Source organism: Papio anubis, chromosome 1 (genome assembly GCF_008728515.1).
Source record: "Papio anubis isolate 15944 chromosome 1, Panubis1.0, whole genome shotgun sequence".
Taxonomy (NCBI): Eukaryota; Metazoa; Chordata; class Mammalia; order Primates; family Cercopithecidae; genus Papio; species Papio anubis.
The window spans coordinates 14,860,992-14,884,079 of NC_044976.1; the positions used below are offsets into that span (position 1 = coordinate 14,860,992).

Consider the following 23,088-nt stretch of genomic DNA (forward strand, 5'->3'; position numbering starts at 1 on the left):
TGGCCTAACATCTGGAGATTCCAAATGGTTCTGCAGAGCATGTACTGTCCGTGGTCACTGCCTCTGGGCAGAGTGGGCCCTCGAGCACTCCCCCTGCCTACAAGTGAATGCTGGCAGCTGAGCAGGGGGAAAGAATGCTGTAGCTGCTGGAGGTGAACATGTACCACCGACCCTACCTGCTCACAGGGGCCTCTCAACTTGGAGGTGTCCTGAGTCAGCTTCCCAAAGAAGCAGACTTGTGGAGCCAGAGTGACTTGGGCCCCAGCTACAAGGACAGTTGATTTTAAGATGGGTGACATCTAAGCCAGGTGCAGTAATCCCAGCACTTTGGGAGGCCAAGGCGGGAGGATCACTTGAGGTCAGGAGTTCAAGACCAGCCTGGCCAACGTGGTGAAACCCCATCTCTACTAAAATTACAAAAATTAGCTTGGGTGTGGTGGCGTTTGCCAGTAGTCCCAGCTACTGGTAGGCTGAGGTAGGAAGGATCACTTGAACTTGGGAGGTGGAGGTTGCAGTGAGCGGAGATAGCGCCATTACACTCCAACCTAGGCAACAGAATGCGACTCCATCTCAAAAATAAATAAAAAATAAAGAAATGATGGGGGACATCTATTATATCCTTTTTTAGGCCTTCCTCTGCTTTTCTTCCTTTCAGGCCAACCAGGATCTCCCAACCCGAAGACAGCAGGCAGCCCAATAATGTGATCAGACAGCCTTTGGGTCCTGATGGGTCACAAGGCTTCAAACAGCGCAGATAAATGCAGGCAAGAAAAGATGCCGCCATTGCTGCCGTCACCGCCTCCTGGGTCGTCTGCCACGGGTTGCACTGCCGTGGCAGACAGCTGGACTTGAGCAGAGGGAACGACCTGACTTACTTGCACTGTGATCCCCCTTGCTCCGCCCACTGTGACCTTGAACCCCATGCACTGTGACCTCCCCCCTTCTCCCCCTTCCCACTGTGATTGGCTCATCGACAAGGGCTGTCCCAAGTCAATGGAAAGGGAAAGGGTGGGGGTTAGGGGAAGGTTGGGAGGACCCACCAAGGACTCAGAGAGTCAGACAGTGCCACTTGGCCACTTGGGGTAAAGCCAGTGCCAGCAATAACAGTTTATCATGCTCATTAATTTGGGATTTCAAAACACAAATGAAAACTCACACCCACCCACCCCCAAGTGCATGTCTCCATCACTTAAAAAGTAAGTTCCATTTGAAAATATCCTTTCTTTTTTTTTTTCTTCCTATTTTTGTTTGTTTATACAAATATCTGATTTGCAAGAAAAAGTGCATGGGAGGGGTTTTAGTGGTTTAACGAATTTTTAATTAAGAAAGGGTAGTTTGGTAGTCTACTTAAAAATGTTTCTGGGAAATTCACTAGAAACATTAACCAATAGGATTTTGGTGAGCTTAGCTTCTGTATTCCTACTGCCGCCCGGAAAAGGGGCAGGGCTCTGCAGCCGCCAGGACAGATGAGCACCCCATGCCTATACCTCCCTCCCCGAGCTGAGTCCCAGGGCATCTGGGCCTTGCCTGGAGACTGGGCTAGCTCTGTAGGCTCGGAGAGCCTGGGGAGGGTGCCAACCCCACCTCTAGTATTTTGGGAGATAGGGAAAGTGAACAGACTTCCCCTTCCCATACCCCTCAGGGTGGTTCCCTACCAGCCAGGCTTACTACTAGAAGAGAGCAGAGCGCCAGGGAGTGAGACTGCATCCCTGGGCTTGGAAGTGAAGGAGAGGAGACTTGTTTAGTATTTTGCCATCGGCACAAGGAAAACCAGGAGAGAGTCTGCCTCCAGGACTCTGAGCCTTCTGCTTCGTATGTTCAGAAGGTGGATAGGTCTTCCCACTCCAGCATGGCTTGAACTCTTAGGGGTCTGCAGTGCTCCATCTCCATTGATGGCCCCAGCTCAGTAACTATACCTGGTACATTTCCTGTGTGCAATCAGTACCTTGAAGGCAGAACATTCTGAATAAAGTTGGAAAAAGAACAGCTTTGCTTTGCAAAGATTGATGACAGACTGGTTCCTCAGAGGCCTAGGCTCCCATCACCCCTTTTTCCAGAGCGAGGGCCTGGAATGAAGGCAGTTTATCCTCTGTCCCTGGAGCCTGGGGTTTGCTTTGGCTCCTTGAGGTGGAAGAGACTAAGAGGGCAGCTGCCCAGAGCGGCTCTGTGTGTACCTGGTTCCTCTCAGGCTTCCTGATCCCTTCCATTGCACTGCGCCTTATCCCTCAGCCAGCCAGACGGCCTCCTTGCTCCTGACCAGCAGATACGTTTCGGGGTGGTTGGTGTGGTTTTGCGATGAGGGCAGCACGTGGTGGCCAAGGTGGCAAGCTGAGTCTCAGGCTCACTCCACCGCTGGTTCCCTGTGGGAATGGTGGGCCAGGCCCAGCAAGCCATGCCCCACCACGTCCTCCCCTCTGGAGGAAGCGCCAGCTGCCAGCCAAGTCAGCAGCTAGTCCACAGCACAGCCTTATAACCGTAAAGCCAGGCATTGCCCACGAGCAGAGCTGGAAGCAGAGCTTCAGTCAGTGAGAGGGAGGATTACCTTCAGGAGAAGGCAAGGAAGAAAATTGGCTGCTATCTTTATAGTTCCACTGCCCTAACCAAGTGTCCACATTCTAAATGTATAGTGTCCATCCCTCATGTAATAGTGGTTTCCCACCCAAAGTGAGACTTTCCTTTTAATTGGAGAAGGGTATAGAGGTAGTCCAGGTGGGAAGGCCAGAAGTGCTGGTTGCCCAGCCATTGGGACCACCTGTTCTTGCCCCACTACCCTCTAGTAGGGGCCAAAGTAAAGGCTGGTTGGTGGGTGTCTGGATTGAGGATGTGGCAGGGACTGGTCCTCCCACCTCCCTCTGGCCAAAGATGGGCTTTGCCCGCTGTGTGCCTGTCACCACCCACCAGCAGTCATGCCCTGGGCTTCCCAAATGGAGAGGTAGCCGGCAACGTTTTTAAAAAGAAAGAAAACAGGAAACTGTATTGTGTTAGAGGGAGGCGGGAGGGGAGATGAGGAAACGGTTTGGATTTTGTGTGTGGGAGGGTATTTTTTTGGGGGTAGTTGTCTGTAACTTTCCTAAGTGCTTTTTTTCCTTTTCTTTTTTAAAGTAAGTTGCAGGCTTTGGCTTGGAAAACCCCAGGGGATGGGGGGCAAAAACCTGAGGCTGCTGCCCCTTTATCTGCCTTCACAGTACTGTCCCCTTCCCCCAGCTCCTCCCTGACCCCATGGGCCAGGCCTCAGACCTTCCAGCTAACCGCTTCCCATGAGCCACTACTCTGATGTCAGCCTATAACCAAAGGAGCTGGGGGGTCCAGGCCTGGTGACCAACCTTTCTCAGCCCACTCAATCAGGGTGCTCCCCACCTGCAGGCAGGAGGCAACACCCTATCTGCTACCATCAGCCCCTTCCAGAGCCCATCTGCCCCGCCCAGCCCTGCCCTGCCAGCCCAGCCATACCCTGCTCTGCCCCATCTTGGGGGTGCCCTGCTCAGGGATGGGCTGGCAGGGCTGCACCCAGCCTCCCTGGTAAGCAGAGACTCAAGAAACCTCTGGGGTCCTGTTTTCTGGTTGTGTGATCCCAGGGGTGCACATGGGCCCCTTGGGTGTCTGAACAGAAGGGTATGGGAGGGAGGGCCGCACCCCTGCAGTCTTACTCTGCTGGTGTAGCGGGCAGCTGCCCACTCCCACCCCGTTGGCAGATTAAGCATTTTATAAATTGTATTTTAAATACATGTTTTAAACTTGTCAGATCTTTGTCCTCATTTCAGTCCCCGCCCTCTACCTCTTGCTGTGGCCGCTTATTTAACCCTGGGGGGTTTCCCTCTGCCCAGTTGCAGGGAAAGACTGTCTTTGGTAAAATACTAGACTGGGTGGTATGTGGGGTGAGGGGAAAGGACCCACCCCTTAGGGCTCCCAGAGAAGTAGAGCTCTGGATCCTAGGGCTCTGTCGGGGGACCATGGCAGAGGCCACCTCCTGCTCTTACACAGGGCCTATCTTGGAGCCAGTGGAGAGAGAGAACGGCTGCTTTTGTGGGGTTCCCAGTCCAGAGGGGGAAGCACTCTTCTGAGGAGGGGCCTAGCCCGGTGCTTTGAGAAGGCACAGAAGGTCAAGACTTTGCATGCAGGGGCACCTGTAGCAGAAACCCCAACCCTGGGCAGGGCTTCGAGGTGGAACCCTACACTCTGAGAGCCCAGGGGTGGCTGGGGTGACAGCTTGAGGACCTTCCTTGGCAAGAGGCACAGGGGCTGAAGTTATTGGTGTTTATTAGCTTACCAGGCCACAAAAGCAAATTCCAGCAGCAGCTCCTGTCTGGTGGCCCATCTGTCTGCAGGCCTTGAGCAACTGTCCAGAGTCAGGCCTCCAGAGGGTCAGTGGGTTCGAGAAGGCACAGAGCTGGGCCACTTTCTGCTGTCAGAGTTGTGTTCCCTGGGGAGGGGAATGGGGCAGAAGGGTGGGAAACATTTGGCCCTTTCCCTATCTGCCAGTACATGAACCATCCGTGCATGCCCAAGTGAGGAGAGAGAGGCGACCTCCCCTCAGAAATGGTGGACCCAGCAGTCGGGCTTAGGGGCCTGATTCCAAGTCCAGGGCACCCTTCCCCAGCGGCCTGGAGGGGGACTGCTGCAGGAGACGCTCCCCTCTGCCCAGGTGCACAGTCCGCTAGTCCTAATGTTGAACCATAGGGAACTCGTAGCCCTCAGTTAGGTGCCACTGAGTCTCGGACACAGGAAAGCAGAAGCACTCTGGCTTCAGTGGAACAATCTACCGGGTACACAGGCCCTCAACAAAGGTTTTTTTTCTTTGCCTTTCACGCTTTCTCCTCCCTGGAATAAGCAGCCTCTCAGGTATGGTCTCTTAGAAAGATGGATTCCCAGGCATTAGGCCAGGGGCCTCTTAAGGAAGGATCTGGAAGGGCCTAGGCTGGGGCCCTTTCTCTGAGCAGCCACCTGTTTCCTTGAGATCGTGACTGGAAGAAGGGGCTACGGATGTCAGGATCCAGGCCAGGGGTTGTGCACTGGTCTTGCACGTAGTGGTTGGTTGGCTTCCTGCGGACCATCTTCTTGTCCATCCGTGGGCAGAGCGGGATGCAGGGCACCTGGGCATAGGGGCTCTGCAGGTTGGGAGCTGGTGAAGAAGGAGGCAGAAGGGGGAATGCTTCAGAGCACGCCCAGTCTTGGGAAGCAGGCAGATTGAGGTGAAATCCTGGCTTTGCTACATAATGGACTAGGCACTTTGGGGCAAGTCACTTAACCTCTCTGAGCTTCTGAGCTGGAGGTGATAGTGGTACACACCTCACAAGAGTTGATGATGAAGATTAAAGGAGAAATATAGGCAAAGCACTCAGCTCTGTGCTGCACAGAGAATAAGAGCTGGTAACAGCTTAACAAGGAGCAGAGGTCTTTGTGACGGGTGCTGGCAAAGTCTAGTAGGCATACTCTAGAAAGACTGCAAAGCTCCTATCCTGTTACTTGGCACACAGTAGGAGTCTAATAAATGGTACCTGGGGAAGGAGGCAGGCTTGCCCAGTGGAAAGAGCATAGGTTTTGGGGTCACACCTGGATATAAACACCCCTTTCCAAAACACACTAGCTAGGGGCATTGGGCAAGTTGCTTAACTTCATCAGTTTCTTTTTTTTTTTTTTTTTTTTTTGAGATGGAGTTTTGCTCTTGTTGCCCAGGCTGGAGTGCAATGGCATGATCTCAGCTCACTGCAACCTCCGTCTCCCAGGTTCAAGCGATTCTCCAGCCTCAGCCTCCAGAGCAGCTGGGATTACAGGTGCTTGCCACCATGCCCGGCTAGTTTTTTAGAGATGGGGTTTCACCATGTTGACCAGGCTGGTCTCGAACTTCTGACCTCAGGTGCCCACCTCAGCCTCCCAAAATGCTGGGATTACAGGCGTGAACCACCATGCCCGGGTCAGTTTCATTTTTCTAATCTGTAAAATGGGGTGAATACATGATTATGAGTATTAAATTCCAGAGCATCTGCAAAGGGCCTAGCTCAGTGGGCACTCAGTAAACAGCTGGGATTGCCAGTCTCTACAGCTGTTCTTTCTCGGTCCTGGCTCATGGGACCAACCTGTGCTCAGGCTAAGGCAGGAGGGGAGGAGTCCAATGCAGGAGGCCATTTTCATAGGCCTAGAAGGAAAATAGTGATTATCAGCCGTTTTCCGATGTACACAGTTAAGCCCAAAGTGGGAAACTGGCCTCTCAGCTCCCTGGGCCTGGCTGCCTGAGGGCCCAAGGAGAGGAAGCCAGATGGGCAAGAGAGCAGAGCCCCAACCCTGGCCCATCCCACCCTGCCCAGGGGCCTCACCATAGTTCTGCTGCTTCAGCCGGCTGAGGATACTGAGGACCTTTCGTTCTGGGACTTCTGAGCTCTCTTCTTGCTGGGGGTTATAGGGAAGCTTCTTCTGCAACCGCAGCCGGCCTATGGCCGCTTCCATCTCCTGGGCCTTGCAGGTGCCTGCCTTCAGCTTTTTCTGGTAGTAGCTGGGGAGGCAGTGCCCACCCATCTCAGCCTGGCTGTGTTTAATTCACCCTTCTCCTCCTTAGCCCCTATCTCTCTGGCCTGCTCTGGAGCAGGAACACAAGCCCAAGAGTCAGGAAACCTGGATTCTAGTCCCAGCTCAGCCCTTAGCTTTCTGTGACCATGAGCAAGTCACTGCCCTGCTCTGGGCCTTAGTTGCCCTGTGTAAAATGGAGGAAAGAGGTTCTCTCTACCCTGTCAATGCAAGTGACTTGACTTCTCTGAGCTTCGAGTTTCCATTGGGTAAAACAGATAAAACAGTTCACATGCCTTAGGATTAAATAACAAGGATGAATTAACACAGCCTCAAGCACGCAGCATGGTGTCTGGCTCACGGAAAATGCTTTGTACATGTTACCTATTATTTTAGGGAGGGGCGTGGCGGGGAGACAAGAGTCTCACTGTGTTGCCCAGGCAGGAGTACAGTGGCGTGAACATGACCTCACTACAGCCTTGAACTCCTGGGCTCAACTGACCCTCCTGCCCTAGCCTCTCGAGTAGTTGGGACCATAGGCACCAACCACCACGCCCAGCTAATTTTTTTATTTTGTGTAGAGACGTGGTCTCGCTGTGTTGCCCTGGCTGGTCACAAACTCCTTGCCTCAAACTATCCTTCCACCTTGGCCTCCCAAAGTGTTGGGATTACAGGCATGAGCCACTGCATTACCTATGATTACCAATGATTTTATCACTGATACATTTACTTAGATGTGCAAGTACTTAGCTGTGCAATTAACTCGTGCTCATCTTCCATATTTCAGGTTAGGGACTCTGCTCCAGAAAGTCTTCTCTGTCCTATCCCCACTCCTACCCTACAGAGTAACTAGGCTCCTGCTGGAGGCCCCCTGCAACCTGTAGTTACCCAATTATATACCCCCTGCAACCCGCTTGATTTTCTTAACTCACTGCTTGCCTTTTCCCCCACTAGACTGCGACATCATTCATTCAGTAAGTATTCACTGAGTGTTCACTGTGTCCTGGCCACTCTTCTAAGTGACTGGAAAAGAGTGAAGGAGACATCCACACAGTGTCCCTGTATCATAGCCTCAGCCCCACCTCTTACCCCAGCCATCTACTAACACCTTGGGCCAAGGGTGCTGCAGTGGCTCCTTTCACACAGGCTTCAACTAACTTTGCACAGGGACGACCCTACGGGTCCGACCTCAGACGTGAGCCTCTTGCTTCCTGCCCCAGGGATTCTCTGACACAGGGGATTCTCAGAATTGCAGGGGAGTTAAGCACCTGTGGGGCACCCTTACTAAAGGTGTTAGTAGATGAGCTGTACAGGCTTTTGCCTTTCTTCTCCTGGCAGTTCTGAGCTGCCTTTTTTTTTTTTTTTTGAGATGGGGTTTCGCTTTTGTTGCCCAGGCTGGAGTGCAGTGGTGCAATCTCGGCTCACAGCAACCTCTGCCTCCTGGGTTCAAACGATTCTCCTGCTTCAAATTCCCAAGTAGCTGGAATTACAGGCATCCACCACCACACCCAGCTAATTTTTTGTATTTTTAGTAGAGACTGGGGTTTCATCAGGTTGACCAGGCTGGTCTTTTCTTTTGAGATGGAGCCTCACCCTGTCGTCTGGGCTGGAGTGCAATGGCGCAATCTCAGCTCACTGCAACCTCCGCCTCCTGGGTTCAAGCGATTCTCCTGCCCCAGCCTCCCGAGTAGCTGGGATTACGTGCCCAGCTAATTTTTTGTATCTTTAGTTTAGACAGAGTTTCACCATGTTGGCCCAGGCCGGTCTCAAACTCCTGACCTTGTGATCCACCTGCCTTGGCCTCCCAAAGTGCTGGGATTACAGATGTGAATCACCACACCCAGCCCTGAGCTGCCATTCTTAGTCTCCTCAGAAGATTCTAGGAGGTGCTTGACTCAGTAACACATCCTTGAATTGGCTCCTCCTTCTTTGCGGCACCCCTTCCCTTATTCCTGCCTCCTGGGATCGTTTCCCACATCAGAGTCAGTGAAGGGGTGTTCAGCCCCTCCACACCTGTGGGTGTTTCTCGTCTGGTGGAACGAGAGACTTGAGAAAAGAAAGAGACACAGAGACAAAGTATAGAGAAAGAAAAGTGGGCCCAGGGGACCAGTGCTCATACAGAGACCCATGCCGGCACTATTCTCTGAGTTCCCTCAGTATATATTGATCATTATCTCTACCATCTCAGAGAGGGGGATGTGGCAGGACAATACGGTAATAGTGGGGAGAGAGTCAGCAGGAAAACGTGAACAAAGGCCTATGTCATAATTAAGTTTAAGAAAAGGTGCTGTGCTTTGATGTGCACATACACAGACACAGCAGTGGTGGATTAAAGAGCAGTATTGCCGCTAGCACGTCTCACCTCCAGCCCTAAGGCGGTTTCCTCCTATCTCAGTAAATAGAACATACAATCGGTTTTACACCAAGACATTCTATTCCCAGGGACAAGCAGGAGACAGATGACTTCATCTTATCTCAGCTGCAAAGAGGCCTTTCTCTTTCACTAATCCTCCTCAGCACAGACCAGTCAGGTCTTTCCCTTCCCATGAGGCCATGTCTCAGGCTATCGCATGGGGAGAAACCTTGATCAATACCTGGCTTTCCTAGGCAGAGGTCCCTGTGACCTTCCGCAGTGTATTGTGTCCCTGGGTACTTGAGATTAGAGAATGGTGATGACTTTTAACAAGCATACTGCCTTCAAGCACTTTTTTAAACAAAGCACATCCTGCACAGCCCTAAATCCATTAAACCTTGAGTCAACACAGGTACATGTCTCTGCAAGCACAGGGTTGGGGCTAGGGTTGCAGATTAACAGCATCTCAAGGCAGAAGAATTTCTCTTAGTACAGAACAAAATGGAGTCTCTTATATCTACTTCTTTCTCCATAGACACAGTAACAATCTGATCTCTCTTTCTTTTCCCCACAGTCAGACCATAAACAAATAAATAAAAATACAGGCCGGGCATGGTGGGGTTCATGCTTGTAATCCCAGCACTTCGGGAGACCAAGGTGGGAGGATCACTTAAGCCCAGGAGTTTGAGACCAGCCTGGGCAACACAGTGAGACACCCTACAAGAAATTTTAAAACTAGCCAGGCATGGTGACATGTGCCTGTAGTCCCAGCTACTCAAGAGGCTGACGCGAGAGGATTGCTTGAGCTGGGAGGTCAAGGCTGCAGCGAGCCGTCATCATGCCACTGCACTGCGGCCTGGGCAACGACAGAGCAAGACCCTGTCTCAAGAAAAATGCCATTTTAGGAGTGCTGGGTGCCCTGAGGAAAAGTAGAAGGGTAGGAGGTAGCGATAAGGGACTATTTTGCTCAAAGTGGTAAGCAAAGGTCTCAGAGGTGACATTTGAACAGGATGGCGGAGGAAACAAACTGAATGGGTATCAGGAGGAAGAGTCTTCAGGCAGAGGAGTGGCCTCTGAAAAGGCTGGGAGGTGTAGGAAAGAGCTTGGGACAGCAAGGAGACTGGAGAGGCTGGGGCCTGATGTGTGAGTGGTGGAGAGGAAGAGATACGGGCAGTGAGATGGCAGGGCCATAGCATCTGGGGCTTTGTAGGCAGTGATGAGGGGTGGGCATGCTACTCAGAGTTTGAGAAGCCTTAGGGCTTAAACTGATGGCTCTGCTAGGGCCTTTGCCTATCTTTGGGGCCTAGGATTTGCGGTTTTAATGGGCCTCATACATAGAAGATAGAACACTAATTCCAGGGCCCTCATGTGGTGCAATGTTGGATCTAGATCACTTGTATAAAACTGAAACTCCCAAAAGGCAACACTCTGAGTGAAACAGATGGACTAGAAAATAACTTCACCCCTCAGGAGCCAACAGGACACAGCAGTGTGTGTGCAGCTTTCTCAGTCACAATTTCAGAGGAAATCCCTTGCTCTCTGCTTCCTCTTTTCCCCTTCTTGAGGGCTTGAACTCAGGTGTGTTGCTGATAAGCTGGTTTAGCATTGACTAGGGAATAGTGGAACAATGAATTGGAAACAAACTCAGTGCCTCGGTAACTTTCTCTTCCTGCCTGCTTCCTCCAAACTGTCAGTATAAGAGAGTAAACTCCTGTCTTTTTGAACTACAGTGTATTGGGGTCTATTTCTTAACTAAGACACCAGCCTAAAATTCTATACCCAGCTAAACTGTCCAGTAAGTATGAGGATAGAATAAACACATTTGTCATTATAGATAATATTACCTCCCATGCGTCCTTTCCCAAGAAGCTACTGGAGGACATGTTCTTCCAAAGTGAGAATATAAACCAAAAAAGAAAAAGATATGATTTCAGAAAGCAGGAGATCCTGGCCAGGTGCAGTGGCTCACACCTATAATCCCAGCACTTGGGGAGGCTGAGGCAGGAGGATCAACTGAGGTCAGGAGTTCGAGACCAGGCTGGCAAACATGGTGCAACCCGTCTCTACTAAAAACACAGAAATTAGCTGGGCGTGGTGTGGTGCATGCCTGTAATCCTAGCTACTGGGGAGACCGAGGCAGGAGAATCGCTTGAACCCAGGAGGCGGAGGTTGCAGGGAGCCAACATGGCACCACTGCACTCCAGCCTGGGCAACAAGAGTGAAACTCAGCCTCAAAAGAAAAAGAAAGCAGGAGATATAATGCAGGAGAGAGGCGAAGGAAAAGGAAGATAATGAAAAGAGATTGTACAATTGCAGTGCAAATGCCATAAATCACACCTGGTCAGATAAAATTTCTAAACATGAAAAATACAATACCTGGCCAGGTGCAGTGGCTCACTGTTTCTTTAAATGACTGTGATTTTTTCCCTGAAAACTGGACATTGGAATCTGATAATGTGGTAACTATGAATATAAGATTCTCCCCCTTCCTCAGAGTTTGCTGGGTTTTGTTACTGTTTATTTATGTATTTATTTTTGTTGTTGTTGTAGGCTGTCTCTGTGCCAAAGATCAGCTTAACGTATAAACTTAAGGTCTTCTCAGGTCTTTTCTGAGCCCAGCACTTTGGGAGGCTGAGGCAGGAGGATTGCTTGAGCCCAGTTCAAGACCAGCCTGGACAACATGGCAAAACCCTGTATCTACAAAAAATACCAGAACAGCAATACCCAAAGTGAAAAATTCACTGGATGGACTTAAGATCATATTAGGGGAAGATGGTGGAGTGGGAAGCACCAGGAATCTGCCTTCAAACCTACACAACAATTGCGCTGGCAGAATCTGTCATACTATTTTGGAACTCTGGAGTCTTGCACCATCCAGGGGAAGGTTTGGATTGCAAATTGCACTTAATTTTGGTCAAGTTAAGCTTTTAGCACAATATCAGCTATTTATCTTCCGTTTCCAGCCCCTGGGAGGCAGATGTGCATGGATTCCAGGAGCAGCTTGGCTTGCTGGAGCCAGGGTAGGCAAAAAGGACCCTGTCCTCCAGAATACTGGAAATTGTGCTCTGATCACAAATGGCTGCTTCTGAAAACAGAGGTGCAAAGTGATGGGCCTTGCAAAGGTGCAAGGAGGGGCTGTTGTACCTCCCTACACTGTTGCAAGCCCTTGCCCCCGGGGTTTTTTTTCTGTTTGTTTGGTAAGCCATGCCGCCTTCCAGCTGAAGTGACTTCCAGGAAATGTAAAGGGCGAGTACCCTTTTCCCCACTTCATTTTTCTCTTTTCACCCTTTTCGGAGGCAGACATTAAAGATTAAGACATTCAAAAGCAACCGCATATATGGGGGAAAGTTAGAAAGTAATCCCAGTTTCTAGGGAAAGGCACAGGCTCAGAAAAACCTGAGAAGACCTTAAATGTATGCCTTAGACTGCTCTTTCGCACAGAGACAGCCTACAACAACAACAATAACAAAAATAAATAAGCAAACAATAACAAAACCCAGCAAACTCTGAGGAAGGGGGAGAATCTTATTTTCATAGTTACCACATTATTAAATTCAAATGTCCAGTTTTCCGCAAAAAATCATAGTCATTCAAAGAAACAGGAAAGCATGGCAGTTTAAAGGAAAAAAACAGAAACAGTCCCTTAAAAGTACCTGACAGCAGATCTTCTAGACAAAATCTTTATAAAACAGCTCTCTTAAAAGATGCTCAGAGAACTAAAGGAAGACTTGGAGAAAGTCAAGAAAACAATATATGATCAAGATGGAAGTACAAAAGAGAAAAAAAAATCCAAACAAGAAACCAAAAAGATTGTGGAGTTGGAAAGTACAGTAACTCAAATGAAAGTTTCATTAGAGGGATTCAAGGCAGATTTGAGCAGGCAGAAGAATCAGTGAACTTGAAGACAGGACAGTGGAGTAATTACTTTTCAGTCTGGAGTTGGAAAGTATAATAACTGAAATGAAAATTTTACTAGAGGGATTCAAGGTACATTTGAGCAGGCAGAAGAATCTGTGAACTTGAAGATAGGACAATGAAATAATCAAGTCTGAGGAACAGAATGAAAAAATAATTGAAGAGGCAGGGCACAGTGACTCACGCCTGTAATTCCAGCACTTCGGGAAGTTGAGGTGGGTGGATCACCTGAGGACAGGAAATCAAGACCAGCCTGGCCAACATGGTGAAACCCTGTCTCTACTAAAAATAGAAAAATTAGCCAGGCATGGTGGTGGGTGCCTGTAATCCCAGCTACTTGGGAGGCTGAGGCAGGAGAATCTCTTGAACCCAGAGGCGGAGGTTGCAGTGTGCCGAGATTGCGCCATTGCACTCCAACCTGAGTGACACAGCGAAACTCCATCTGAAAAAATAATAATAAATAATCGAAGAAAAGTGAACCCCAGAACTTTGGGAGGCTGAGGTGGGCAGATAGGTTGACGTCAGGAATCTGAGACCAGCCTGTAAAACCCCGTCTCTACTAAAAATACAAAAATTAGCCTGGCATGGTGGTGTGCCCATGTAGTCCCAGCTACTCCAGAGACTGAGGCAGAAGAATTGCTTGAACCCAGGAGGCAGAGGTTGCAGTGAGTCAAGATTGTGCCACTGCACTCAGCCTGGGCAATGGAGCAAGACTCTGTCTCAAAAAAAAAAAGGCCAGGCACATTGGCTCATACCTGTAATCCCAGCACTTTGGGAGGCCAAGGTGGGCGGATCACCTGAGGTCAGGAATTTGAGACCAGCCTGACCAACATGGTGAAACCCCATCTCTACTAAAAATACAAAATTAGCCAGGCATGGTGGCACATGCCTGTAATCCCAGCTACTTGGGAGGCTGAGGCAGGACAATTGCTTGAACCCAGGAGGCGGAGGTTGCAGTGAGCCGAGATTGCGGCATTGCACTCCAGCCTGGGCAACAAGAGCAAAACTCCATCTCAAAAATTAAAATAAAGCAAAAAATAGGCCGGGCGCAGTGGCTCAAGCCTGTAATCCCAGCACTTTGGGAGGCCGAGGCGGGCGGATCACGAGGTCAGGAGATCGAGACCATCCTGGCTAACATGGTGAAACCCCGTCTCTACTAAAAATACAAAAAACTAGCCGGGCGTGGTGGCGGGCGCCTGTAGTCCCAGCTACTCGGAGGCTGAGGCAGGAGAATGGCCTGAACCTGGGAGGCGGAGCTTGCAGTGAGCCGAGATCGCGCCACTGCACTCCAGCCTGGGTGACACAGCGCGTACCAAAGAAATAGAAAGAATGAGTAAGATCAAGTATTAGCACAACAGGGTGACTATAGTCAATAATAATTTAATTGTATATCTAAAAGTAAAAGAGGCCGAGCATGGTGGCTCACACCTGTAATCCCAGCACTATGGGAGGCCGAGGCAGGTGGATCACCTGAGGTCAGGAGTTCAAGACCAGCCTGGTCAACATGGAGAAACACTGTCTCTATTAAAAATACAAAAATTAGCCAGGCATGGTGGCGGGTGCCTGTAATCCCAGCTACTTGGGAGGCTGAAGCAGGAGAATTGCTTGAACCTGGGAGGCAGAGCTTGTGGTGAGCTGAGATCGTGCCATTACACTCCAGCCTGGGCGACAGAGTGAGACTGTCTCAAAAAAAAAAAAAAAAAAATATATATATATATATATATATATATATATATATTCACAATGGATACTCCAGCTTAGGCAATAGAGTGAGTGAGACTTCAAGGGTAACCATCCCCTGAAGCATTTATCCTTTATGTTACAAACAATCCAATTGTATTGTATTGTATTGTATGCAGAGTTTCGCTCTTGTTGCCCAGGCTGGAGTGCACTGGCGTGATCTCAGCTGACTGTAACCTCCGCCTCCTGAGTTCAAATGATTCTCTCCTGCCTTAGCCTCCTGAGTAGCTGGGATTACAGGCACCCACCGCCATGCCCGGCTAATTTTTGTATTAGTAGTAGAGACGGGGTATCACCATGTTGGCTAGGCTGGTTTCGAACTCTTGACCTCAGGTGATCCACCCGCCTCAGCCTCCCAGAGTGCTGGAATTACAGGCATGAGCCACTGTGCCCGGCTGGAAAAAATCTCTTGTCTTTGGAGTTGCTAAATTGTTCTTGCTGGAACAGGCTGCACTCATTCCCCTTTCTCTGGCCCATGTGGAAAAGGCCTAGTCTGTGGTAGGAAAAAAATTAGTCCAACTTACTGATTGGCAAGGGCAAGCCTTTGTGTGATGCACTGAGAGGAGACCCCAGCAGGCTGAAAGCCTGGTTCCTACAGGCTCAATTCTGTGAGATACGCTCCTGTCCTCATATCCTTCCATCACTTGCATTGAAGAGTTGAGGAAACATGCCCTTATTTTACAGATGAAGAAACTGAATCGAGAGAAAGCAATTTGCCCAAGGCTACTGAACTAGTAAGAGGCACAGACAGAACTCCAAATTCCCCTTTCCTTCCTTCCTTCCTTCCTTCCTTCCTTCCTTCCTTCCTTCCTTCCTTCCTTCCTTCCTTCCCTCCCTCCCTCCCTCCCTCCCTCCCTCCCTCCCTCCCTCCTTCCCTCCTTTTTTTTTTTTTTTTTTTGAGACGGAATCTCATTCTGTCCCCCAGGCTGGAGTGCAGTGGTGCAATCTCGGCTCACTGCAACCTCTGCCTCCCGGGTTCAAGTGATTCTTCTGCCTCAGCCTCCTGAGTAGCTGGGATTACAAGCGCCCGCCACCACGCCCAGCTAACTTTTTGTATTTTTAGTAGAGATGAGGTTTCACTGTGTTAGCGAGGATGGTCTTGGTCTCCTGACCTTGTGATTCGCCCGCTGTGGCCTCCCAAAGTGCTGGGATTACAGGCATGAGCCACCACGCCTGGCTTTGCTTTTCTTTTTTTTAAGAGATGGACTTTCACTCTGTCACCGAGGCTGGAGTGCAGTGGTGCCATCATAGCTGACTGCAGCCTCGAACTCCCGGGCTCAAGCAGTCCTTCCCCTTTAGCCTCCTGAGTAGCTAGACTACAGGCACACACCACCTTGACCAGCAACAAAGTGCCTTTTGGCTGGACATGGTGGCTCATGCCTGTAATCCCAGCACTTTGGGAAGCCACGCATGGTGGCACGCGCCTGTAATCACAGCTACTAGGGAAACCGAGGTGGGAGGATCGATTGAACCCAGGGGGTCGAGGCTGTAGTGAGTCGTGATTGTATCACTAACACTCCAGCCTGGGCAACAGGCTTTCACCTCTGTTGAAAGCTAGCATTTATTGAGCAACAAGCATTAAAATATGTTCATTTCAAAGACAGGAGATGAAGTCTCAGGCTCCTCTGAAGCATGAGGGCCTGAAACTGCTATTTGAAGATCAACTGGACTGTTCTGCCTTCACCCTTTGCTTCTAACCCTGGAATGTTCTTGTTGTTTCACCTATGGCTATCTCCTTCTTAGATGAACCACTACCTACCCACCCACCTGCCCTGGAGACACGTGGAGGCTTTTGTGTCTTCTGGCCCAGGTAGGGTCCATCAAATTCCTTTCCTGGGACTGCTTGATGGGTGCTGCAGGGAAGAAATCCTCTTGCTGCACTAGGAGGGTGTGAGCATGGGGCCGCCAGCTCCATGGGAATCCCTCCCTCTGTAGGGAGAGCCTAGCTGAGCTCAAAGCCAATGCATAGACATGGATAGGTGGAGAGAGAAAGCCTTACTGGTATCATTTGGTCTCTGGGATCGCGCCAGTCCTGAGGCCCCAACCAGTGATTTGAGCCATACATTCCCCTTTTGCTTCAGCCAGTTTTAATCTAGTTTCTTTCACTTTTTTTTTTTTTTTTTTGAGACAGAGTCTTTCTGTCGCTCATGCTGAAGTGCAGTGGTGCGATCTCAGCTCACTGCAACCTCCACCTCCTGGGTTCAAGCGATTCTCGTGCTTCAGCCTCCAGTTTCTTTCACTTGTGACTAAAAGTCATAACTACCAAAAGTTCTCAGTGTCAAAATGCTAGATGCCACCTCTGTGTCCACAACCCTTCATCCCCAACAACCAGCCCCACTCACTTTGTGATTTCCTCTAAGACTGCCTCTGGTAAGGCCAGCATCTCTACCAGCAGGGACAGGATCTCAAAGAGTAGAGTGTGGGGGTTGTGGGGAGCCATGTCCGTCAGGGCGTTCTGTTCTGGAGACAAGGGATAGTGGCTGCCATTACCACAGGGCATTCCTGAATGCCCTCTCCTTTCCCCGCAAGCAACCTCCCAGCAGCTCCTCCTCCAGTTCTGACTACCCTGGGCTCATCCCTGCTCACCCACAGAGCAGAAGAAGCGCCTGGTGTCTGTCATCACAGCCAAGAAGTCTTTGAAATCCACATGACCATCTCCTGTGGAGGCCAGAGGAGTAACTGGGTGGGCAGGGACCTTCGGAACAGGTCCATGCCTTGCAGCCCAGGCGTGGTGATTAGAAGTTGCTCTCTGGGTCTGATTATCAAGCAGTGCATACTCAATGCAGACAACATGGGGCACACAGGAAAGTAGAAGCTGAAAGTGCTCACACCTGTAATCCTAGCACTTTGGGAGGCGAGGTGCGTGGATCACCTGAGGTCAGGAGTTTGAGACCTACCTGGCCAACATGGTAAAACCCCATCTGTACTAAAAATACAAAAATTAGCTAGGAGTGTTGGCGCACACCTGTAATCCCAGATACTTGGGAGGCTGAGGCAGGAGAATCGCTTGAATCTGAGAGGCAGAGGTTGCAGTGAGCCAAGATGGTGCCACTGCACTCCAGCCTGGGCGACAAAGCAAGACTCTGTCACAAAAACAAACAAAAAAGCAAAAAAAAAAAAAAAAAAAATGTTAAGAATTTATATGATGTTGGGCGCAGTGGCTCACACCTGTAATCCCAGCACTTTGAGAGGCTGAGGCAGGCAGATTCCTGGAGTCCAGGAGTTTGAGACCAGCCTGGGCAACAAAGACCCTACCTCTACAAAAAATAAAAAATTAGCCAGGCGTGGTAGTGCGCCTATAGTCCCAGTTAGGAGTCTGAGGTGGCAGGATTGCTTGAGCCTAGGAGGTTGAGGCTGTGGTGAGCAGGGATCACAGCATTACACTTCAGCCTGAGCAACAGAGCCAGACGTCGTCTCAAACAACAAGAACAACAAAGGCATTTCTAGACTGTGACAGCAGAGCATTAAACCAAGCACGGAATCCTTTAGGTGCAGAGCCTCATGCAACTGCACAGGCTTCAAGCCAGTGAAGCAGGCCCTGCTTGGGACGCAGAGTGGAGCCCTCTGCTACTCACCATTGACATCAGCACTCATCAGGGCGTCCTCCACCTGGGCCGGCGTCACAGAGAAGCCCATTAGGAGCAGGATGTTCTTCAGGCTCTGTGCATCCACCTCACCAGGGCCATTGAAGATCTCAAAGTAGCTGCGGAAGGCTGTAGGGAGGGCAGGGTTATGTGGGGTGGGGGCGTTTCTTGTTTCTCTCGTTCATCCCATCACCCCAACCGCCCTCCTGCCAGCCGCCTCCACCATCAAAAGTGAAAATAAAAGAGCCGGATGCGTTGGCTCATGCCTGTAATCCCAACATTTTGGGAGGCCAAGGCAGGCAGATCACCAGCCTGGCCAACATGGTGAAACCCTGTCTCTACTAAAAATACAAAACTTAGCTGGGCATGGTGGTGCATGCCTGTTGTCCCAGCTACTTGGGAGGCTGAGGCAGGAGAATCGCATGAACCCGGGAGGCGGCGGTTGCAGTGTGCTGAGATTGCGCCACTATACTCCAGCCTGGGTGACAGAGTGAGACTCCAAAAAAAAAAAAAAAGGAGAGAAAGAGAGAGGGAGGGAAGGAGAGAGGGAGGAAAGAGAAAGAAAAAGAAAAAAGAAAAGAAAGGGCTGTGATCCCGTTGACTCACTCTGCTGTCTATTCCAAATCCAGGCCAAGGGTTTAGTTTGGGTGCCAACAGCTCAGCTAATTAGTGGCCTTCACTCAGCGCCAGTGGCCCACCCACTTTAGGGCACCCTACTGTGTGCCAGACACTGGACTAGACTCTTTATAGCTATGTTCTCAAGAGTAGAGTGCTTATTCCCGTTGTAACGATGGGGAGCCTCAGAACGATGTAACTGAGGCTCAGAGGTTAGATGACTGGACAGTTTTTCTGACTAAGTCTGTGCGCTGGTCCTTGGTCGATCTGGTCCTTGGTCGATCTGGATGAACGCCGTCGAAAGGATTGCTGCCTTGTGTGGACCAGACCAGAGGATGGGAAGGGTCTGAGAACACCGCAGAGCAGCACCAAGTGATACAAAGGCCGTGTACTAGTCAGATTGTGTGTCAGGTTTCTCAGTCCCATGGCAAAATCTGGGTTGGAGTCAATAGAGGGTCTTACTCTGTTGATCCAGCTGGAGTGCAGTGGTGTGATCACGGCTCACTGCTTCCTGGATCTCCTGGCCTCGAGGGATCCTACTATCTGCGCCTCCCCAGTAGCTCGGATGACAGGTGCACACCACCATGCCCAGCTTTTTTTTTTTTTTAATTTTTATTTTTAGTAGAGATGGGGTCTCCCTATGTTGCCCAGGCTGGTCTTGAAATCCTAGGCTCAAGCAATCCTCCTGCCTCAGTCCCCCAAAGTGCTGGAGTTACACACATGAGCCACTGTGCCTGGCCTGGCTCTGCCATTTAATAAGCTGGATTGCTCTTATGTTGAAGCCCTAACCCCCAGTACTTCTGAACCTGCCTATGTTTGAAGATAGGGCCTTCAAAGAGGTGATTAAGTTAAAAAGAGGCCTTTAGTGTGTGTCCTAATCCAATCCAACTGGAGTCCTCATGCAAAAAGGAAATTTGGGCTAAGTGCGATGGCTAACACCATCCACCCAGCACTTCGGGAAGCTGAGGCAGTAGAATCACTTGAGCCCAGGAGTCTGAGACCAGCCTGAGCAACATAAGAAACTTCGTCTCTAGGCCGGGCGCGGTGGCTCAAGCCTGTAATCCCAGCACTTTGGGAGGCCGAGACGGGCGGATCACGAGGTCAGGAAATCGAGACCATCCTGGCTAACACGGTGAAACCCCGTCTCTACTAAAAAATACAAAAAACTAGCCGGGCGAGGTGGCGGGTGCCTGTAGTCCCAGCTACTCGGGAGGCTGAGGCAGGAGAATGGCGTGAACCCGGGAGGCGGAGCTTACAATGAGCTGAGATCCAGCCACTGCACTCCAGCCTGGGCGACAGAGCGAGACTCCGTCTCAAACAAAAAAAAAAAAAAAAAGAAAAAGAAACTCTGTCTCTATAGAAAATTTTAGAAATTAGCCAGGCACAGTGGCACATGCTTGTAGTCCCAGCTACTCAGGAGGCTGAGGTGGAAGGATTACTTGAGCCCCAGAGGTAGAGGCTGCAGTGAGGTAGGATCACACCACTGCACTCCAGCCTGGGTGACAGAGCAAGGCCCTGCCTCAAATAAGTAAATAAGTAAATAAATAAATAATGCAAATTTGGACACACACAGAGATACCAGGGTTGCCCATTCACAGAGGAAAGACCATGTGAGGACAATGAGAAGACAGCTATCTGCAAGCCAAGCAGGGAGGCCACAGAAGAAAGCAACCTGCCGACACCCTGATCTTGGACTTCCAGCCTCCAGAACTGTGACAAAAGAAATGTCTAGGCCGGGCGCGGTGGCTCAAGCCTGTAATCCCAGCATTTGGGAGGCCGAGACGGGCGGATCACGAGGTCAGGAGATCGAGACCATCCTGGCTAGCACAGTGAAACCCCGTCTCTACTAAAAAATACAAAAAATTAGCCGGGCGAGGTGGCGGGCGCCTGTAGTCCCAGCTACTCGGGAGGCTGAGGCAGGAGAATGGCGAGAACCCGGGAGGCGGAGCTTGCAGTGAGCTGAGATCCGGCCACTGCACTCCAGCCTGGGCGACAGAGCGAGACTCCGTCTCAAAAAAAAAAAAAAAAAGAAATGTCTGCTGTTTCAGCCATCCAGTCTGTGGTCCTCTGTTATGGCAGGCCGCTCTGACTAGGACGCTGGGCATGGGCAAGTTGCTGCACTTCCATCAGCCTCTATTTCCGTATCTGTACGATGGCCGTAACAACAGCGCACCCTCTTGGAGGTATTGTATGAACTCAGTGCCTGGCACACAATAGCCTCTGTTAGCCTGGAAGTCTCTGACAAACAGCGCTGAATGGTGGGGAAGAGGTGGGGCTAGAACTGGTGTTGGGGCATGTGGTGACCTGTCGTGGGCAGGCACATCACAGAAGGAAAAACCAGAGCAACTCTCAGAAGCAGGTGTGATCACTCAGAATGCCTCGTGGTTTGAGCCATCGGAGCAGGGCAGTCGGCCCTTTATTACCAGACAGGGATTGGGAGTTGTGGGACCCTGAGTCTCTGAGTCAAAGTGGCACATTGTTCATGAACTGCTCAAGGAGGTGGGCAGGGAGAGCTGCACTTAGGAGGGTGGCTAGGGAGTTGTATATTATTATTATTATTATTACTATTTTTGAGACAGAGTCTTGCTCTGTCGCCCAGGTTGGAGTGCAGTGGCGCGATCTCGGCTCACTGCAACCTCCGCTTCCCGGGTTCAAGCGATTCTCATGCCTCAGCCTCCTGAGTAGCTGGGATTATAGGCACGCACCACCACACCTGGCTAATTTTTGTATTTTTAGTAGAGACGGGGTTTCACCATGTTGGTCAGGCTGGTCTCGAACTCTTGACCTCGTGATCCACCCACCTAAGCCTCCCAAAGTGTGGGGATTACAGGTATGATCCACCGCGCCCGGCTGGAGTTGTATATTATTTTATTTTTAAGAGAGGGTCTTGCTCTGTCGCCCAGGCTGGAGTGTAGTAGCATAATCATAGCCCACCATAACCTCAAACTCCTGAGCTCAAGTGATCCTCCCACCTCAGCCTCCTGGGTAGCTGGGACTACAGGCTCATGCCACTATGTATGGCTAATTTTTAAATTTTTTGTAGATATGGGGGTCTTACTATGTTGCTTAGGCTAGTCTTGAACTCCTGGCCTCAAGTGATCCTCCTGCCTCAGGCTCCCAAAGTGCTGGGATTATAGGCATGAGCCACTGTGCCCAGCCATGGTAGAGGGTTTTAATACTAAAAGGGGTGGACTTAAAGGATGGGGTCACAGGGAGCCAGTGAGAGCATCCAGGGAAGACAGAGGAAGGGACCACTTTGTCCAAGAGGGTTGCAGGCTTTGGGGAGGAGTGGGGGATGGAAGGAGGATGTACATCCATTCTTCTAGGGCCAGGGTGATAGGGGAGTGGGGTCACAGGACCCCGTTCTGAGGACAATAGAGAGCAGGGTAGGCATTCAGAACTTTTTAACTTTTTGGTGAAGGTGAGATGCAGTGGGAATGGGGGAGATGCTTAGGCTGGTGTCCTTGTTTAATGATGAGGGACTGTCTACGATGGGCAGGGTTCCTGGAGCCCTGTCTCCTATCCAGGGTGCTCTGAAGAGGACCATGGAGCAGGCTTGGGTTAAGGGAAGCAGAAACTTTTCCAAAACCTAAATCACTCTGCAAGGCTTCTGTCATTCTCTCAGAGAGGCAGCTCTGGCACAGGGAGAGCGCTGGACTTCGAGTCAGAAGACCTAGCACAAGGCCGGGCGCGGTAGCTCACGCCTGTAATTCCAGATTTTGGGAGGCCGAGGCGGGTAGATCAGTTGAGTTCAGGAGTTCGAGACCAGCCTGGCCAATATGGTGAAACTTCGTCTCTACTAAAAATACAAAAATTAGCTGGGCGTGGTGTCACACACCTGTAATCCCAGCTATTCAGGAGGCTAAGGCAGGAGAATCGTTCGAACCCTGGAGGCAGATGTTGCAGTGAGCTGAGATCGTGCCACTGCACTCCAGCCTGAGCGACAGAGTGAGATTCTTTCTCAGAAAAAAAAAAAATTGACCCAGCATGAGTTCTGGCTCCGCCAACCCAGCAGCTTTGTGAGCTGGGGCCAACCCCTTACCCTGCCCTGCCCCACAGGCCAAGTGCAAAACCGCTGCTGGATCTGCTACACGGGGCTGTGGTGGGCATGGCGGCAGCCGTGTGATCTGGAAAACACCCCAGTCTGCCCTGCACCTATAAACCCCCAAGGACCAAGGGTCCTGCCTGTGCTGGGACCTCCCTGGCCTCCCTGCCCTCACCTTCCTCTTGCTTCAGGGTCAGTTGCTCCTCGGACTTTTCCCGGTTTTGATACAGCTTTTGGAGGCTCTGCTCTTCCGGCTCCTGCCTGCAGAGGACAGAACCCCGGCCCAGGGCAACATCCGGCCGCCCACCCTGCTGATAGCTAGGGGAGGGGTTGGGGAA

At 50.6% G+C, this 23,088-nt stretch overlaps 2 protein-coding genes across 13 annotated transcripts in view; one reads left to right on the forward strand and one right to left on the reverse strand.

The window, feature by feature from the left end:
* The window catches only part of SZRD1 (SUZ RNA binding domain containing 1), a 33,615-nt gene extending 29,874 nt beyond the window's left edge, over positions 1–3,741 (forward strand). For 4 of the 7 annotated variants that reach the window (XM_003891192.3, XM_009200172.2, XM_009200168.2 and 1 more), the window contains one exon: positions 656–3,741. In XM_003891192.3, the coding sequence (XP_003891241.1) occupies positions 656–758 (103 nt within the window). In that variant the 3' untranslated portion in view covers positions 759–3,741. Of the gene's footprint in view, positions 1–628 lie in introns of all 7 variants that reach the window. The other 3 variants (XM_009200157.4, XM_021936500.2, XM_009200161.3) reach the window with 1 other exon arrangement.
* Positions 3,742–4,240: 499 nt separating this feature from the next.
* The window catches only part of SPATA21 (spermatogenesis associated 21), a 47,507-nt gene continuing 28,659 nt past the window's right edge, over positions 4,241–23,088 (reverse strand). For 4 of the 6 annotated variants that reach the window (XM_017957549.3, XM_009200150.4, XM_009200149.4 and 1 more), the window contains 7 exons: positions 22,926–23,011; positions 18,082–18,219; positions 17,093–17,164; positions 16,849–16,966; positions 6,312–6,487; positions 4,942–5,119; positions 4,241–4,420 (listed from right to left, as the gene is read on the reverse strand). In XM_017957549.3, the coding sequence (XP_017813038.2) occupies positions 4,363–4,420; positions 4,942–5,119; positions 6,312–6,487; positions 16,849–16,966; positions 17,093–17,164; positions 18,082–18,219; positions 22,926–23,011 (826 nt within the window). In that variant the 3' untranslated portion in view covers positions 4,241–4,362. Of the gene's footprint in view, positions 4,421–4,941; positions 5,120–6,064; positions 6,134–6,311; positions 6,488–16,677; positions 16,766–16,848; positions 16,967–17,092; positions 17,165–18,081; positions 18,220–22,925; positions 23,012–23,088 lie in introns of those variants that run through there. The other 2 variants (XM_017957551.3, XM_017957552.3) reach the window with 2 other exon arrangements.